We start from the raw sequence: 19672 nt of genomic DNA, 5'->3' as shown, positions 1-19672 counted from the left end.
TGTGTGTGTGTGTGTGTGACCAGTCGGCTGATCTATCCAGGTGCAGTCACACTGATCATCGCCACCTTCACCTTTCCTCCTGGATTTGGACAGTTTATGGCAGGCGAAGTGAGAACTATTTCTACTAAGAAGTCATTTATTTGGCGAGTGGCAACAATGACAAAGTGTGTTTTGATGTCATTCAGCCTTTTATTTACAAGCTTCCTCTCTGTCCCTCTCTCTGTCAGCTAATGCCCAGAGAGTGTATCAACTCACTATTTGACAACTTCACCTGGACCAAAATCACACCGTCCGCCCCTCCTGCCGGGCTTGGACGCTCGGCCGTTTGGCTTCACCCTCAAGTCAGCGTCTTTGTCATCCTGCTTCTCTTCCTGGTCATGAAGGTGTTTCCCACTTTTCTTAGCACTAAAGACACATCTTGCCTTTTTTTTATAATTTACAAGCTTTTTTTGTTGTGTTGAATAATACGTTACATTTTCCAGATGATATTTATTTTCAAAATATTGTCTGTTTCTTTAAATCAGCTTAAAATGGCAACGCGACACACATAAACGACGCATTTGTTTGGGGACCTAAAATGTTCCATTAGGAACATTGGGAACATCTACAATGCCATTTTTGAGTTTAACATAAACTAACACAATCCTTAATCCTAGGATTTCAATTAGGAATTACTTGTTTTGCATTTGTCCACCAGATGGTGCTACATTTGCCCGATCAAAGCATGCAGCATATTTCTGCAGGTGTGCCTTGCTACTAAAATTTAAAATTTGTCTCTATAGGTAAAAACTGTATATATATATATATATATATATATATATATATATATATATATATATATATATATATATATATATATATATATATATATATTAGGGGTGTGGGAAAAAATCGATTCGAATTTGAATCGTGATTCTCACGTTGTGCGATTCAGAATCCATCCATTTTCTACCGCTTATTCCCTTTTGGGGTGGCGGGGGGCGCTGGCGCCTATCCCAGCTACAATCGGGCGGAAGGCGGGTACACCCTGGACAAGTCGCCACCTCATCACAGGGCCAACACAGATAGACAGACAACATTCACACACTAGGGCCAATTTAGTGTTGCCAATCAACCTATCCCCAGGTGCATGTCTTTGGAAGTGGGAGGAAGCCGGAGTACCCGGAGGGAACCCACGCAGTCACGGGGAGAACATGCAAACTCCACACAGAAAGATCCCGAGCCTGGATTTGAACCCAGGACTGCAGGAACTTCGTATTGTGAGGCAGACGCACTAACCCCTCTGCCACCGTGAAGCCCCACTTCAGAATCGATTCTCATTTTTAAAATATATATATATATATATATATATATATTTTTTTTTTTTTAATCAATCCAATAAAACAATATACAGCAATACCATAACAATGCAATTCAATTCAAAACCAAACCTGACCCAGCAACACTCAGAACTGCAATAAACAGAGCAATTGAGAGGAGACACAAACACGACGGGTTTCATGAGGGGTTCCCTCAATCGTCAGGAGATTTAAATCTCCTGACGATTGAGGGAACCCCTCATGAAACAGTTCTGTAGAGATGAAGTAGTCTTGTGATTTTTCCCACACCTACATATTGCGCTCTACCACGGTATCGAGCACTATTCTCTGGATAATCCAATCAAGACATATATATATATATGTATGTATGTGTGTATATATATATATATATATATATATATATATATATATATATATTTCCATTTAAAACAAAACAAAAAAATCGGTGAATTCTATTTATGTAATTATACAGTATTTTGTGTGATAAAAATAAAGAAAATAAAGAAAATTACAAAAATATCTGTTATATAAATTACACATTTTAAATGGAAATATATATATATATATATATACATATATATATACATATATATATATGAAACACTTTAAATGGAAATATATATATACACATATATGTATATATATATATATATATATATGTATATATATATATATATATATATATATATATATATATATATATATATATATATATATTTCCATTTAAAATGTGTCATTTATATAACAGATATGTTTGTAATTTTCTTTATTTTCTTTATTTTTAGTACACAAAATACTGTATAATTACATGAATAGAATTCACCGATTTTTTAGTTTTTTATCAATTTATATTTCCTGATTTTTTTAAATAAGATCAAAATACTACATAGAACAAGCGATCTGAATTTATACAGTGCACTTCTACATGATCCATTAAATGACAACCACCTGGCATCTAAGTTTTCCGTCTATCCTCCCATCCATCCCTTCATTTTCTTTTATATGTCTCGGGTCTGGACCATGGGGTTAGCAGTCTCATTATAGAAAAGTCCAGACATCCCTTCAGGGGACACCAAGGCATTGAGGTCAGCATCTAATTTCCCCCCATGGGATTATTCTTTCCTCAGTGAAATTCATACCTATTGGGAATTGTCGGTTAAAAGTGAGCATTAGTACTGTTTCCTGGTAAAGGCATGGATCTCATTATATAGTGGAGGTGTAGCTATTTCTTCCCCTAATCCTGTTTTTGTGTCGCAGTTCTGGATGTCAGCGCTTTCCACAACCATGCCCATCCCCTCAGGCGCCTTCATGCCAGTATTTATATTAGGTAAGAGGATTTTTTTTTGTCCGTAACACCAGCGCAGTCATCGCCCGCTGACCTTCAGTCTGGTTTGTCTTCACCAGCGTGCCTTATCTCGCTCCTCTAGGAGCCGCTTTTGGTCGCCTCGTAGGGGAGATCATGGCTACTCTGTTCCCAAACGGAATCCTATTTGATGGCATTGTGTATCGCATCCTGCCAGGAGGTTACGCCGTCATTGGTCAGTCTCACTCCCTCAGCCGTCTCGTGGGGTTGTCTGTAAATTGTCCTTTGACTTGACCTTCGTTATGCTGGGAAATTGTGTATGGCCTCCACTATTATTTGGAGTGCATTACAATATTTTTTACATCATTTCTTTATTTCAAAATATTTCCTTTTTATTTGTATTATCTAAAAATCAAATTTTTGGTTTGCGTTATAGTTAACACTAAAATATTACCTCAAAGAGCTGTGGCTCTTTTACAATAAACATTTGAAATCTGACAAAATTAAGTACGTATTAATATGAGAGATCTGATTGGCTCTCATATAAAACCCAAAACCAGTGAAGTTGGTACGTTGTGTAAATGTTAAATAGAACCAGAATACATCCATCTATCCATCCATTTTCTACCGCTTATTTCCTTTGGGGTGATTTTTCAAATAATCTTCAACCTATATTCAATTGAATAGACTGCAAAGACAAGATACTTAAAGTTTGAACTGGAAAACTTTGTTATTTTTAGCAAATATTAGCTCATTTGGAATTTGATGCCTGCACAGGTTTAAAAAAAAAAAAAAGTTGGCACAAGTGGCAAATAAAACTGTAAGAAAGTTGAGGAATGCTCATCAAACACTTATTTGGAACGTCCCTCAGGTGAACAGGCTATCTGGGAACAGGTGGGTACCGTGATTGGGTATAAAAGCAGCTTCCATGAAACACTCAGTCATTCACAAACAAGGATGCGGTGAGGGTCACCACTTTGTGAACAAATGTGTGAGCAAATTGAGAACAACATTTCTCAAGGAGCTACTGCAAGAAATTTAGGGATTTCACCATCTACGGTACGTAATATCTTTAAAAGGCACAGAAAATCTGGAGAGACCACTGCACGTAAACGGCAAGGCCAAAAACCAACATTGCATGCCCGTGACCTTCGATCCCTCAGGCGGTACTCCAACAAAAAGCGACATCAGTGTGTAAAGGATATCATCACATGGGCTCAGGAGCACTTCATAAAACCACCGTCAGTAACTACAGTTGGTTGCTCCATCTGTAAGAGCAAGTTAAAACTCTACTATGCAAAGCGAAAGCCATTTATCAACAACACCCAGAAACACCGCCGGCTTCGCTGTGCCTGATGCCATCTAAAATGATGTGGAAAAGTGGTCTGACGAGTCCACATTCCAAATTGTTTTGGAAACTGTGGACGTCGTGTCCTCTGGACCAAAGAACAAAAGAACCATCTGGACTGTTATAGGCGCAAAGTTCTAAAGCCAGCATCTGTGATGGTATGGGGGTGCATTAGTGCCGAAGGTATGGGTAACTTACACATTTGTGAAGGCACCATTAAGCCTGAAAGGTACATTCAGGTTTTAGAGCAACATATGTTGTCATCCAAGCAACATATTTTTCATAGACGCCCCTGCTTATTTCAGCAAGACAATAACAATCCACATTCTATACGTGTCTCAACAGTGTGGCTTCGTAGTAAAACAGTGCAGGTACTAGACTGGCCTGCCTGTAGTCCAGACCTGTCTCCCATTGAAAATGTGTGGCGCATTATGAAGCGTAAAATACCACAATGTAGACCCCGGACTGTTGAACAACTTAAGCTGAATGGGAAATAATTCCACCTGAAAAGCTTAAAAAATCCCAAAATCAAAATCAAAGTTCCCAAATGTTTCCTGAGTGTTGTTAAAAGGAAAGGCCATGTAGCATAGTGGTAAAAATGCCCCTTTTTTGCAATGTGTTGCCGCCATTAAATTCTAAGTTAATGATTATCTGCAAAAAATAAAATGTTTCTCAGTTCGAACATTAAATATCTTGTCTTTGCAGTCTTTTTAATGGAATATACCGCATTTCCTTGAATTGCCGCAGGGCATATAGTATGTGCCTGCCTTGAATTGCAAACTCTCTTCCCAAAATAATTAGCGCATGCTTAGTATTACCGCCGGGTCAAACTCGTGACGTCACGAGTGAGACTTCCCCTGTCATCATTTTCAAAATGGAGGAGGCTGATTTCAATACCGGTCATTTGAAATCGCATAAAGGGAAGAAGATTAAGAGCTATTCAGTAGGATTCAAGATCCAAGCTTACATCACACTCAAATTTTTACTGCATACCTTTGGTAAGTGCCAGAGTGCAAAGAGGTTTTAAAATAATTAGCGCATGCTTACTTTTACCGCATGCCTTTGGTAAGCGCAGGAGTGAGAAGAGGTTTTAAATTATCACCCCGGCGGCAATTCAAGGACATACGGTAAGTTGAAAAGGATTTGTAAAACCTTGTATTCTGTTTTTATTTACCATTCACACAACGTATCAACCTCACTGGTTTTGGGTTTTGTAGATAAAAGTTGTCATAGGTCCATAGAAGTGAAAAGAACAAAACATTGTTCTTTGTACAGTTCAACCTCTGCTCCTGTGTGTGTATGGATGGTGTGTTATGCCATATAACATCCTCTGCTCCCTCCCAGGTGCGGCGGCCATGACGGGTGCCGTTACTCATACAGTTTCCACCGCAGTGATCTGCTTTGAGCTGACGGGTCAGATCTCCCACATTCTCCCCATGATGGTGGCGGTCATTCTGGCCAACATGGTGGCTCAGGGTCTGCAGCCCTCGCTCTACGACTCCATCATCCAGGTGAAGAAGCTGCCCTACCTGCCTGAGCTGGCCCTCGGGCACATCAGGTAAAGAACATCGTCACCTAATGAGTCTGGAAATATCGTCACGGTCTATAATTTCTGCATTGTTGCTTCATCAGCAAATACAACATATTTGTGGAGGACATCATGGTGCGCAAGGTCAAGTTCTTGTCGTCTCACTCCACCTATCGGGAACTGAATCACCTGCTGGAGACAACCACGCTGAAGACCATCCCCCTGGTTGACTCCAAAGGTTGGGGCTTTGGGACATTTTCCATTAAATCATTTAATTGGGAAATAGTAACTTGAATATTTCTATTGAAAACTTTTTATTTCGTGATGGCCAATTTATAGATTTTATGTTGGGTTTATACATTTATGACCTTTTTAAATATTCTATGACGTCTTTCAATGCGGCATCATAAAAAGAATGTCCCTTAAACCAGTGGTGCCCAACCACCGGGCCGCCGAAGAATTTTTTATCAGAAAAAATAAAATAAAATAAAAAATGTTTTTTTATTTTTTATTTTTTTATTAACTCAACATAAAAAACACAATATACACTTACAATTAGTGCACCAACCACAAAAACCTCCCTTTTTCATGACAAAAACCTCCCTTTTTCATGACAAAGAAAAAAAAAAAAAAAAAAAGAGACATTGTATCGTATGCATGTTCCAAATAAAATTAAACGGGACTGAACTGAAATAAGGCAACAAGAAAAGTATCTAACACTTCTCTTTTCTATAGTCAATCTCTACAGAAAATGTGGGCATCTCCATCAACAATATAATTTGCCTGAGTGAGTGGATAGGACAGATTTAAAATAATACATAGAAGGAGTTATCCACGAACATAATATCTTATGTTGGTGGATAACTCCTCTGGCAGGGGGCTCCCCTCGTCTCTTTTGATGCACAGCATAGGACACATAGGACACATAGGACACATAGGACACATAGGACACATAGGACACATAGGACACATAGGACACATAGGACACATAGGACACATAGGACACATAGGACACATAGCAAGAGTGGTCCTCAGGTCCTGTTGATCAGGGACAGTAGCTCCACAGCCACAGATCCACTTTAACCACTAATATCACAGTCAAAATGAAAGCTTGTTCCCATAGGCACCATAAACTGTTAATAATGTTTAGACAAAAGTGTTTATTATATATACTATTATATGTATAGTATTTATATAGGTGTGCGTGTGTGTGTGTGTGTGTGTGTGTGTATGATGGTCAAATGTGTATTTTGGGTATATGCATTTGTGTATGAATGTGTGTATGTATGTATATGTATGTATATATGTATGTATATATATGTGTATGTATATATGTATATAATAAATTGTATGTATGTGTGTGTATATATGTGTGTGTACATATGTATATATGTAAGTGTGTGTGAATTTAAATGTATTATATATAGATAATATATAGCGTCTACGCAGCAGAATTATTGTATATATATTATTGTATTATATATTGTAAATATATATTGTATATGTATAGGGGTGGGACCTAATAAGTTTACTTCTTCCCACTCCCTTTTGAGCCAATCTTGACATCTACAAAAGATTAGTCACATGTAGTGTTTTCAATGTAGCTGTAAAAATAATGTATTTATATATTTCTTTTGTATTTTATGTCATTCTCTTGTTTTGTTTGCATGGCTCAAAATAAACCATTCATTCATTCATTCATACATGAATAAACTAATTTAGATTGTTTTTAATTGATTAAGAATCGTTACAAATAGGAATCTTTATTTTGGCTTAGTTTTAGTGTGGTATGAAAAGTGACTAAATGTTCTTTTAATGCTCGTATGAATGAAAGAATCCATGATTCTCCTGGGTTCCATCGAGAGGACGGAGCTTCAAGCCGTCATGGACTGGTATCTGTCGGCAGCCAGACGGGTCTTTGAGACAGGTCAAAGTTCACCGGGCCAAGACTCCAAAATGAGCTGGGAGTCGTTCACCTTCGTAGACGAGGAGGGCGGCGAAGAGGGAGTGGATAAGGTACGGCAAGGGCAATAAAGATGGCTGCTGTTGATTATCATGCAACACAGTTTCATACTATGCTTTATGGACAGAGTGGACCGGTCCAAGATGAATGTAACGGTCCTATCCCGACTCCTAAACTTCAGGAGACCTCCAGTAATCACACAAGCTCAGGTAACACATGAAGAAGACCCGTTCTTTAAAACGTTCTTCAACCATCGTGTCTTCATGTCCCCAGACAAGCGCAAACCTTCTGTCAGGAACGCTCTTCAGAGACTCTTCTCCTCTTCATCATCCACAGGACAGACTGACACACAGGTGACCGGAGGCACAGGAACACATGTCCAACATCGCCGATATTTTTCTAATTTATTTTCATTGAACAACAAACAATGCGATGAGGTGGCGACTTGTCCAGGGTGTACGCCGCCTTCCGCCCGATTGTAGCTGAGATAGACACCAGCGCCCCCCACGGCCCCAAAGGGAATAAGCGGTAGAAAATGGATGGATGGATGAACAACAAACATACATTTATAATTCACTCCACAGTCAAGGCACTTTCAACAACAAGGAAAGAAAACAAAAGAATATACAGATAGAGTATTAAATATGAATTAATAATAAAAAAATATATTACACAGTATGTGAATGTTGTCTGTCTATATGTGTTGGCCCTGTGATGAGGGGGCGACTTGTCCAGGGTGTACCCCGCCTTCCGCCCGATTGTAGCTGAGATAGGCGCCAGCGCCCCCCGCGACCCCAAAAGGGAATAAGCGGTAGAAAATGGATGGATGGATATTACACAGTGTGTGAATGTGAGTGTGAATGTTGTCTGTCTATATGTGTTGGCCCTGTGATGAGGTGGCGACTTGTCCAGGGTCTACACCGCCTTCCGCCCGATTGTAGCTGAGATAGGCACCAGCGCCCCCCGCGATCCCAAAGGGAATAAGCGGTAGAAAATGGATGGATGGATGAACAACAAACATACATTTATAATTCACTCCACAGTCAAGGCACTTTCAACAACAAGGAAAGAAAACAAAAGAATATACAGACAGAGTATTAAATATTAATTAATAATAAAAAAATATATTACACAGTGTGTGAATGTTGTCTGTCTATATGTGTTGGCCCGGTGATGAGGTGGCGACTTGTCCAGGGTGTACCCCGCCTTCCGCCCGATTGTAGCTGAGATAGGCGCCAGCGCCCCCCGCGACCCCAAAATGGAATAAGCGGTAGAAAATGGATGGATGGATATTACACAGTGTGTGAATGTGAGTGTGAATGTTGTCTGTCTATATGTGTTGGCCCTGTGATGAGGTGGCGACTTGTCCAGGGTCTACACCGCCTTCCGCCCGATTGTAGCTGAGATAGGCACCAGCGCCCCCCGCGATCCCAAAGGGAACAAGCGGTAGAAAATGGATGGATGGATGAACAACAAACATACATTTATAATTCACTCCACAGTCAAGGCACTTTCAACAACAAGGAAAGAAAACAAAAGAATATACAGACAGAGTATTAAATATTAATTAATAATAAAAAAATATATTACACAGTGTGTGAATGTTGTCTGTCTATATGTGTTGGCCCTGTGATGAGGTGGCGACTTGTCCAGGGTGTACCCCGCCTTCCGCCCGATTGTAGCTGAGATAGGCGCCAGCGCCCCCCGCGACCCCAAAAGGGAATAAGCGGTAGAAAAATGGATGGATGGATATTACACAGTGTGTGAATGTGAGTGTGAATGTTGTCTGTCTATATGTGTTGGCCCTGTGATGAGGTGGCGACTTGTCCAGGGTCTACACCACCTTCCGCCCGATTGTAGCTGAGATAGACACCAGCGCCCCCCGCGATCCCAAAGGGAATAAGCGGTAGAAAATGGATGGATGGATGAACAACAAACATACATTTATAATTCACTCCACAGTCAAGGCACTTTCAAAGACAAGGAAAGAAAACAAAAGAATATACAGACAGAGTATTAAATATTAATTAATAATAAAAAATATATTACACAGTGTGTGAATGTGAGTGTGAATGTTGTCTGTCTATATGTGTTGGCCCTGTGATGAGGTGGCGACTTGTCCAGGGTCTACACCGCCTTCCGCCCGATTGTAGCTGAGACAGGCTCCAGCACCCCCTGCCACCCCAAAAGGGACAAGCGGTAGAAAATGGATGGATATTTAAAAAATACATATAATTAAAAAATATTTTTAAAAAATGATAAAAAGGGCCATTAAGCCAATTAGAAAATGTAGGCCTTACTTTCATAAAACGACATTTATGGAGACATTTTTTTGCTTGGAGCATAATAATGTTGACAATCATTTCTATGTTAGTCGTTTATAAAAATACCAAATGTAGTCTCTTCTACAGTGAATGGGGACATCTCCACATCAATCTCTGATCTCCTCCCAAAACACATGTACACTCTCACATTCCACAAACAGATGATTGACATCCTCTACAGCAGGGGTGTCCAAACTTTTTCCACAGAGGGCCGCACACGGAAAAATTTAAGCACGAGGGGGCCGTTTTGATATTTTTCTTTTATTAAACCATAACAAAATATATGGATTTTTTTTTTTAATCCTTAGGGCTCCTGGGGAGCATAGAGGGTCTCAGTCACTAAAATGATAAAAATAAGTCAAATTATTGTTATTTTTTTTAATTTAATGCTTACAGCAAATCTCTATATCAACTTGAGGTTGATATAAAGTAAAACAAATAAGGTTTTATGCCTTTTCTGTCAAAGACAACTTTTATTTTTATGGTAAAACTGAAATATGCAGTATTTAGATAGATAGATGGATAGATGGATAGATAGATAGATGGATAGATAGATAGATAGATAGATAGATAGATAGATAGATAGATAGATAGTACTTTATTGATTCCTTCAGGAGAGTTCCTTTATTTAGCAATTAAAGCCCTCAAAGATCAATAATGCAGGACACCATTGATTTTAATTATTTAATATTTTTTGAGTAATCACAGTGAAAAGTTAAATAAAATCCTACTAAATAAATTTGAGATCCAAAAGGTTCCCCACTCAGAAAGTGATGCATTTTTCTTAGTTTTTTTTTTTTTTTTTACTTTTAACACTTGAATTCCAAGATCAACTTCCGATATATCTGTCGATTTTAAGTTTGAACTACTTTTTTGTTTGTTTTATGCTCTTTGGTCAGAACTTTGATGTTTTTATATGGCAACCACACAACATATGCAATATTTTTTCCACATAAAACATTTTAAAGTGATAATTTTTAAGTAATAATTCATTATAACATAGATTTTTTTTGTCCTTTTTTTTTGAGCAATGGAAAATAAAGAAAATAAAGACAAAAGGGAAAAAAATGCCTGCATGGCAGCTTTGTGTCAACATTGCCACTTTTTCTCATTAGATTTCACCTCATTCCACTTTTTTTAAAAGGTCTATTTTTTATTTTTGCAATACTGTCAATTTTGCAATTTTTGCAGAATGTGTGGCGGGCCGGTAAACGATTAGCTGCTGGCCGCAAATGGCCCCCTGGCCGCACTTAGGACATCCCTTCTCTACAGCTCCACATTAATACCAGCCATCAACCTCCATGTTAAATTTTAGTTAAAAAAAATCCTTTGAAGGGTGTATTCCATTAATAATTTTTAAATGTATTTCTTTAATTTTGGGAAGAATTGGGTATGTAACATAGCTTGTCCTTATTTTCCTTCGCTCAACTTTTGTATACTCCTTCAGGATATATTGTCAATGAACTGTGCCTGGAAAATATTCTTTCACTATAACTGCCCTCATCTATTTGTTGGAACATTTTTCATCACAGAAATGAACATTTTCAATATTAAAGTTTCTCATACAAGGGGTAGTATTTGAATATACAAAGTCACCATAGATTTTAAGGATAAATTGGTGATATTTTGAAATGGATTTTTTTGAACAACAACATTGACCAACATCACCAATAAATCAATAAAACTTCACATTTGTTTTTGCAGGACACAGCGCCCCCTACTTTAACTGACACTATGTCCCCAGAGGAGGTAATGCCAGTCAACATTATCAGCCAATGAGAAGATGTTGTACTGGAAGTGTGACTGTAAGCTGTCTTGTGATTGGCTGTTGTAGATCAAAGCATGGGAAGAGGGCGAGATGGACAAGCCAATGGACATGGAGCAGATACGCATTGACCCCTCCCCTTTTCAGCTGGTGGAAAGAACATCTTTGCACAAGGTGAGCGACGATAAGGAACATTTCATCTTCAAATAATATATATTTTTAAATGCTATTATGACTATATTAGAGTGCCCTTACTAGAACTTAATAGAACCATAACGCCACGTAATAAAGTTCTGTTTTATTTATTGCTTAATTGCTAACACCTGCGTGTGCCCTACTGCTGTCAAGAAGGCTGGAGTGTACAATGAAAACAAAGCCAGTCTAGTAAAATAATTGCTATATATTTATCTTAGTACGGACACATTTTATATCAAATCAAGTTTTGTAAATTCTGAGAATGTCGAACATGCGCACATTTCAGAGTTTTTATCTGCCAGCTTGCTAGCCAACAAAGCTAACGAGGCTAGCTTATACATGCTTTTCATGTGACGTCATTCATCCGGGTCACGAAGGGTCGTGCGACATTTTGAAAGGCAAACAATCGTCACGCAGGTAGCTAAAAGCACACAAAATGGTAGTTTTGTGTTGGGTTAATGGGTGCACTAATCGCTGCCAAAGTTCAGTCAAACGTGGATTCTTTAGTATTGCTAAAATTCGTCGCCGCGAAGGCGAACTAACCCAGAAAATAAGCGAAGTTAGCCAGCATAAATAGGAAAGACGAGCCCTCCCAGTCATCGAAGATATGTTCGGATCATTTTGTTACAGGTAAGAAAACGTTTTAGGCAATTTTATTTTTCTCATATAACTAATTCTAGGGTATCATTTTTTTACAGGCCCAGAAAACGCAGGTTATGTCTAATTATCTGATTCAAACCCATTTGAGGACCGTTTAAATATGTACACGATACATCCATCCATCCATCCATCCATCATCCTCCGCTTATCCGAGGTCGGGTCGCGGGGGCAGCAGCCTAAGCAGGGAAGCCCAGACTTCCCTATCTCCAGCCACTTCGTCCAGCTCTTCCCGGGGGATCCCGAGGCGTTCCCAGGCCAGCCGGGAGACATAGTCTTCCCAACGTGTCCTGGGTCTTCCCCATGGCCTCCTACCGGTTGGACGTGCCCTAAACACCTCCCTAGGGAGGCGTTCGGGTGGCATCCTGACCAGATGCCCGAACCACCTTATCTGGTACAATCTGTACACGATACAGATTGACAAAATTGCAACTGTTGGTTGTACTTTGACAAATATGTGTGCATCTTTTGTGCCATTTAACTGAATGTAGCAGGCAGATTCATATCTTAAAGCTTCTCAGTCAACACTCATTATAGTCTTCACCATTTGTTTACTTTTGAACAAAGTTGTGTTTAGTCTTTGTTTTAGTAAATCCCTGTGTAATACTTATAAATGTAAATTTCTCAAAGTTAAACCATTGACTATCATGTGAATACATTTTCAAGAAACTAAATCCCAGTGAAGGTTGGACTCCGCCAAGGCTGTCCTTTGTCACCGATTCTGTTCATAACTTTTATGGACAGAATTTCTAGGCGCAGTCAAGGCGTTGAGGGGTTCCGGTTTGGTGGCCACGGGATTAGGTCTCTGCTTTTTGCAGATGATGTAGTCCTGATGGCTTCATCTGGCCGGGATCTTCAGCTCTCACTGGATCGGTTCGCAGCTGAGTGTGAAGCGACCGGAATGAGAATCAGCACCTCCAAGTCCGAGTCCATGGTTCTCGCCCGGAAAAGGGTGGATTGCCATCTCCGGGTTGGGGAGGAGACCCTGCCCCAAGTGGAGGAGTTCAAGTACCTAGGAGTCTTGTTCACGAGTGGGGGAAGAGTGGATCGTGAGATCGACAGGCGGATCGGTGCGGCGTCTTCAGTAATGCGGACGTTGTATCGATCCGTTGTGGTGAAGAAGGAGCTGAGCCGGAAGGCAAAGCTCTCAATTTACCGGTCGATCTACGTTCCCATCCTCACCTATGGTCATGAGCTTTGGGTCATGACCGAAAGGATAAGATCACGGGTACAAGCGGCCGAAATGAGTTTCCTCCGCCGTGTGGCGGGGCTCTCCCTTAGAGATAGGGTGAGAAGCTCTGCCATCCGGGAGGAACTCAAAGTAAAGCCGCTGCTCCTCCACATCGAGAGGAGCCAGATGAGGTGGTTCGGGCATCTGGTCAGGATGCCACCCGAACGCCTCCCTAGGGATGTGTTTAGGGCACGTCCAGCTGGTAGGAGGCCACGGGGAAGACCCAGGACACGTTGGAAAGACTATGTCTCCCGGCTGGCCTGGGAACGCCTCGGGATCCCCCGGGAAGAGCTAGACGAAGTGGCTGGAGATAGGGAAGTCTGGGCTTCCCTGCTTAGGCTGCTGCCCCCGCGACCCGACCTCGGATAAGCGGAAGATGATGGATGGATGGATGGATAAATCCCAGACTTGAATTTTTTTGTCGTCATGCTATACACATCTTTCACCCAACCATTCACGAACTGATTGTAAGCCTCGAGTGATTTGAAAGCCTTTAACTCTTCCATAGTATAAGCACTCTTGGAACAAACCAGATAATTTAGAATGTCTATGTATGTTATAGCAGGAAGGCATTTGTGGTCAGCAGTCATTTTAGTTTTACAAACTTCGTACGGATCGATACCGATGCATTCTGTCTTGCTGTCGTATCTTCGTCTCGTTTGTTTATCCAAACCATCTCTATACCGCTTCTTTGGTGGTTTACTGGCCATTTGTGTTGGTTTTGTAAGATTACTGATACCGGGTTTGTGCAGTGGAATGAAACGGAGCGAGTAAACAATGAAAGCTTGCCTCTAAAAATGGCAGCGCGCAAAGCTTCATCGGATGGGGTAATCGACTGTGAGAACTATGTATTGACATATCTAAAAGTTTCAGGTAACATAGTTTTAGACCAAAATCGTGTATTTGTAAAAAAAAAAAAAAAAAAAATCTTTAAGGCGAACGTGAGATATCACAGCAACATTTATCGTCAAAGTCATTGAGCAAAACACATGGACATTCTGGAACATTCCATGCTACATCGGGTAAGCTAGGCCAGTGGTCCCCAACCACCGTTCTGGGAACCGGTACAGGTTTGTGACGTATAATTTATAAAGGACTGCATTTTCTCTGACTTAAAGGCCTAATTAAATGAGATGTTCTTATTTAAACGGGGATAGCAGCTCCATTCTATGTGTCATACTTGATCATTTCGCGATATTGCCATATTTTTGCTGAAAGGATTTAGTAGAGAGCATCGACGATAAAGTTCGCAACTTTTGGTCGATAATAAAATAGTCTTGCCTGTACCGGAAGTAGCAGACAATGTGCGCGTGACGTCACGGGTTGTGGAGCTCCTCACATCTGAACATTGTTTACAACCATGGCCACCAGCAGCGAGAGCAATTCGCACCAAGAAAGCAACGATTTCCACATTAATTTGAGCAAGGGTGAAAGATTCATGGATGACGATAGTGAGAGTGAAGGACTAGGAAAAAAGAAAAAAAAGACAGGGCAGTGGGAGCTATTCAGATGTTATTAAACACATTTACTAAGATAATTCTGGAAAATCCCTTATCTGCTTATTGTGTTACTAGTGTTTTAGTGAGATTATATCGTACCTGAAAGTGAAGGGGTGTGGCCACGGGTGTGGTGACCGCCAGTGTCTCTGAGGGAAGCCACGTTCCTCGACGAGGCGAAGCAAAGGCAGCCAGTCAGGGCGGGTTGAGCTTTTTTCCCCCCTCCTCCATGGTGTAAGCATCCCACGTTCGGGGGCAGCCGGTCGGAGGAGGCAAGAGAGTCGCAGTTGCCTCTTTGACAGGAGCACAAGGAACGACGCATGCTCCGCTCATGTCTACGGTAAGAGCCGACTTATTACCACAATTTTCTCACCGAAACCTGCCGGTTGACATGTGGTAGAGAACCATGTTTGCTTGACCGCTCTGTTCCACAGTAAAGCTTCACCTTCGGGGATGTAAACAAGGAAACAAACTGTTTTTGTGTTGCTAAAGGCAGCCGCAATAAACTGCTTCCCACCTACATCTTTCTTCTTTGACGTCTCCATTATTAATTGAACAAATTGCAAAAGATTCAGCAACACAGATGTCCAAAATACTGTGTAATTATGCGATTAAAGCAGACGACTTATAGCTGGGATCGGGCGGGAACAAAATGTCCGCTACAATCCGTGACGTCACGCGCACGCGTCATCATACCGCGACGCTTTCAACAGGATACTTCGCGCTAAATTTAAAATTGCAATTTAGTAACCTAAAGAGGTCGTATTGGCATGTGTTGCAATGTTAATATTTCATCATTGATATATAAACTATCAGACTGCGTGGTCGCTAGTAGTGGCTTTCAGTAGGCCTTTACTTTAGCCTGTCCAGCTAGACACACCAATAAGCTTGTCTTTAGATGTACAATAAAACTCCTCATAGGAAGTTGCCATTTGTTCTATTTGTAATAACTTTGTGACATGATACAATGCACATTAATGAACATAAAAAATCTATATGTGACAGATTGTAGCAAGAGGCTGATTTCCATAAAGTAAAGTACCAATGATTGTCACACACACACACTAGGTGTGGTGAAATTTGTCCTCTGCATTTGACCCATCCCCTTGATCACCCCCTGGGAGGTGAGGGGAGCAGTGGGCAGCAGCGGTGCCGCGCCCAAGATCTGCATCTCATTGCAAAGAAACAAGCCCAGGGCTCCCAGTAATTCCACGTTATAGTGAGTTGTATTTTTAATGCTCTTATTTTTGCTGTATTTTATCTGGCACAAGTGGAAAGTCGGCCCCTGAAAATAATGCCTACATTAAACCAGTCCGTGATGCTCAAAAGGTTGGAGACCACTGAGCAAGGCTACCCTCAAGGCTCCACAAGTCTTTTTTTCCTGATTGATTTTCTAATTATTTACATTAGGTTCGATTATTCAATATGTGACTTGAAAAAGCATCTTATATCCAAAACTTGTGAAAGCAAACCTGAATATGTCAACAAAAAACTCCACTCTGGAATAATATAAATTTTATAAATGGGAACATATATTTTTAATTATATAATCAATTGTTGCTTTTCCCAATTAATTTGATTATTTAATTTGATTATTTAAGTGTTTTAACAGTATTATTAAGTTTCCATTTTTTTAATGGTTTTATTTGTAAATAGAATATATATTTTTAACTTTAAAATAGATTATATTGACTTTAATTGAATTGAACATTTTTCCAAGTTACATTGTAACGAATCATCTGGGTGTTGGGGAATTATAAATATTTTAATGCCAGAATATTATTAAATTAGCTGATGTTACAGTTAAAAGTGGGCAGCACGGTAGAAGAAGGGTTAGTGGTCACAATGCGAAGGTCCTGGGTATAATCCCGGGCTCGGGATTTTTTTGTGTGGAGTTTGCATGTTCTCCCCGTGACTGCGTGGGTTCCCTCCGGGTACTCCGGCTTCCTCCCACTTCCAAAGACATGCACCAGGGGATAGGTTGATTGGCAACACTAAATTGGCCCTAGTGTGTGACTGTGTTGGCCCTGCGATGAGGTGGCAACTTGTCCAGGGTGTAACCCGCCTTCCGCCCGATTGTAGCTGAGATAGGCACCAGGGCCCCCCGCGACCCCAAAGGGAATAAGCGTTAAAAAATGGATGGAAAGATGGATAGAGTTAAAAGTACCACTGATAGTCACACACACACACCAGGTGTGGTGAAATTACTCTCTGAATCTGACCCATTCCCTAGTTCCACCCCCTGGGAGGTGAGGGGAGCAGTGAGCAGCAGCGGTGGCCGTGCTCGGGAATAATTTTTGTCATTAAACCCCAAATTCCAACGCTTGATGTATAATAGTATTTAATATTATCATTCAAAAATTATTTTAGAACGTTATTTATTATTTTCATATTTGTTATGTATTTAGTTGAATTAAAAATGTTTTAAATTGTCTAAATGTATTAACATTTGTATGTATTAACATTTGTGTGTATTAACATTTGTGTGTATTGTAATCGTGCAATTTTCTTTTTACCTGGGAGGTGGTTGATGGCAGTTTCTATATGTTAATGTGTCAAGTGCTATGTGACCTGCTAATGCTGCACGTTATGGCGATGTATTGTAGAGAAAAGTGTTTACGAGCTTAAGAGCAGCCATGCAAGAAGAATGCTGTCACGTTCCAACACATTTAACACTGACTGGATTGTGCTCTCTCTTCTGTTGTTACTCAGACCCACACACTCTTCTCTCTGCTGGGTCTCAGTCACGCCTACGTCACCAGCATTGGCAAACTGGTGGGTGTGGTCGCACTGAAAGAGGTAGGAGACACTTATATAATTTTATTTTTCAGCATGTCTTTTGTGATATTTAATGTTATGCAATTGTAACTTAGAGACTACTGCAATATTACTTTTAAAATAATATGTAGCTTTTTTTTGGAGAACAGCTCTTATTACTCTTGCCCGGGTGTGCCCAAACCCCGGCCCGAGGGCCAACTGCGGCTAGCCGTCCTCTTAAATATCCGGAATTTAGGGATTTTACCATCTAAGGTCTGTAAAATCATCAAAAGGTTCAGAGAATCTGGAGAAATCACTGCACGTAAGCAATGATATTACGGACATTTGATCCCTCAGGCGGTACTGCATCAAAAACCGAAATCAGTGTGTAAAGGATATCACTACATGGGCTCAGGAACACTTCATAAAACCACTGTCAGTTACTACAGTTGGTCGCTACATCTGTAAGTGCAAGTTAAAACTCTACTATGGGGACGGCGTGGCTCAGTGGGAGAGTGGCCGTGCGCAACCCGAGGGGCCATGGTTCAAATCCCACCTAGTACCAACCTCGTCACGTCCGTTGTGTCCTGAGCAAGACACTTCACCCTTGCTCCTGATGGGTGCTGGTTAGCGCCTTGCATGGCAGCTCCCTCCATCAGTGTGTGAATGTGTGTGTGAATGGGTAAATGTGGAAGTAGTGTCAAAGCGCTTTGAGTACCTTGAAGGTAGAAAAGCGCTATACAAGTACAACCCATTTATCATTTTATCATTTACTATGCAAAGCGAAAGCCATTTATCAACAACACCCAGAAACGCTGTCGGCTTCGCTGGGCCCGAGCTCATCTAAGATGGACTGATGCAAAGTGGAAAAATGTTCTGTGGTCTGAATAGTGCACATTTCAAATTATATTTTGAAACTGTGTATGTCGTGTCCTCCAGAACAAAGAGGAAAATAACCATTCGGATTGTTACAGGCCAAAGTTCAAAAGGCAGCATTTGTGATGGTATGGGGGTGTATTAGTGCCCAAGGCATGGGTAACTTACACATCTGTGAAGGCACCATTATTGCTGATTGGTCCATACAGGTTTTGGAGCAACATATGTTGTCATCCAAGGAACGTTATCATGGATGCCCCTGCTTATTTCAGCAAGACAATGCCAAGCCACATTCAGCACGTGTTACAACAGCGTGGTTTCGTAGTAAAAGAGTGCGGGTACTTTCCTGGCCCGCCTGCAGTGCAGACTTGTCTCCCATGGAAAATGTGTGGTGCATTATGAAGCGTAAAATATGACAGCGGAGACCCCGGACTGTTGAACGACTGAAGCTCTACATAAAACAAGAATGAGAAATAATTCCACTTTCAAAGCTTCAACAATTAGTTCCCTCAGTTCCCAAATGTTTATTGAGTGTTGTTAAAAGAAAAGGTGATGTAACAGAGTGGTGAACATGCCCTTTCCCAACTACTTTGGCACGTGTTGCAACCATGAAATTCTAAGTTGAATATTATGTGCAAAAAAAAAATAAAGTTTATGAATTTGAACATCAAATATCTTGTCTTTGTAGTGCATTCAACTGAATATGGGTTGAAAAGGATTTGCAAATTATTGTATTCCGTTTATATTTACATCTAACACAATTTCCCAACTCATATGGAAACGGGGTTTGTATATACAACACATGAAAACAAGAGGGAAACACAAAAGGATGACACAAAAGCACAGAGCTCCTGCCAACAGCAGCCACTACAGCAGCGCCATTTTGGGGGGAAAAAAATAAATGTTCAAA

At 40.5% G+C, this 19672-nt stretch overlaps 1 protein-coding gene across 5 annotated transcripts in view; it reads left to right on the top strand.

The window, feature by feature from the left end:
* The window catches only part of LOC133561559 (chloride channel protein 1-like), a 115713-nt gene that overhangs the window by 95173 nt on the left and 868 nt on the right, over positions 1 to 19672 (top strand). For all 5 annotated transcript variants that reach the window (XM_061914922.1, XM_061914920.1, XM_061914918.1 and 2 more), the window contains exons 11-22: positions 24 to 108; positions 228 to 383; positions 2577 to 2646; positions 2747 to 2857; positions 5315 to 5528; positions 5603 to 5736; positions 7333 to 7514; positions 7589 to 7670; positions 7735 to 7814; positions 11490 to 11534; positions 11620 to 11724; positions 17842 to 17928. In XM_061914922.1, coding sequence (XP_061770906.1) covers positions 24 to 108; positions 228 to 383; positions 2577 to 2646; positions 2747 to 2857; positions 5315 to 5528; positions 5603 to 5736; positions 7333 to 7514; positions 7589 to 7670; positions 7735 to 7814; positions 11490 to 11534; positions 11620 to 11724; positions 17842 to 17928 — 1351 coding nt within the window. The remainder of the gene's footprint in view (positions 1 to 23; positions 109 to 227; positions 384 to 2576; positions 2647 to 2746; positions 2858 to 5314; positions 5529 to 5602; positions 5737 to 7332; positions 7515 to 7588; positions 7671 to 7734; positions 7815 to 11489; positions 11535 to 11619; positions 11725 to 17841; positions 17929 to 19672) is intronic.

Source organism: Nerophis ophidion, linkage group LG11 (assembly GCF_033978795.1).
Source record: "Nerophis ophidion isolate RoL-2023_Sa linkage group LG11, RoL_Noph_v1.0, whole genome shotgun sequence".
Classification (NCBI taxonomy): domain Eukaryota; kingdom Metazoa; phylum Chordata; class Actinopteri; order Syngnathiformes; family Syngnathidae; genus Nerophis; species Nerophis ophidion.
This window is presented reverse-complemented; position numbering and strand designations above follow the sequence as displayed.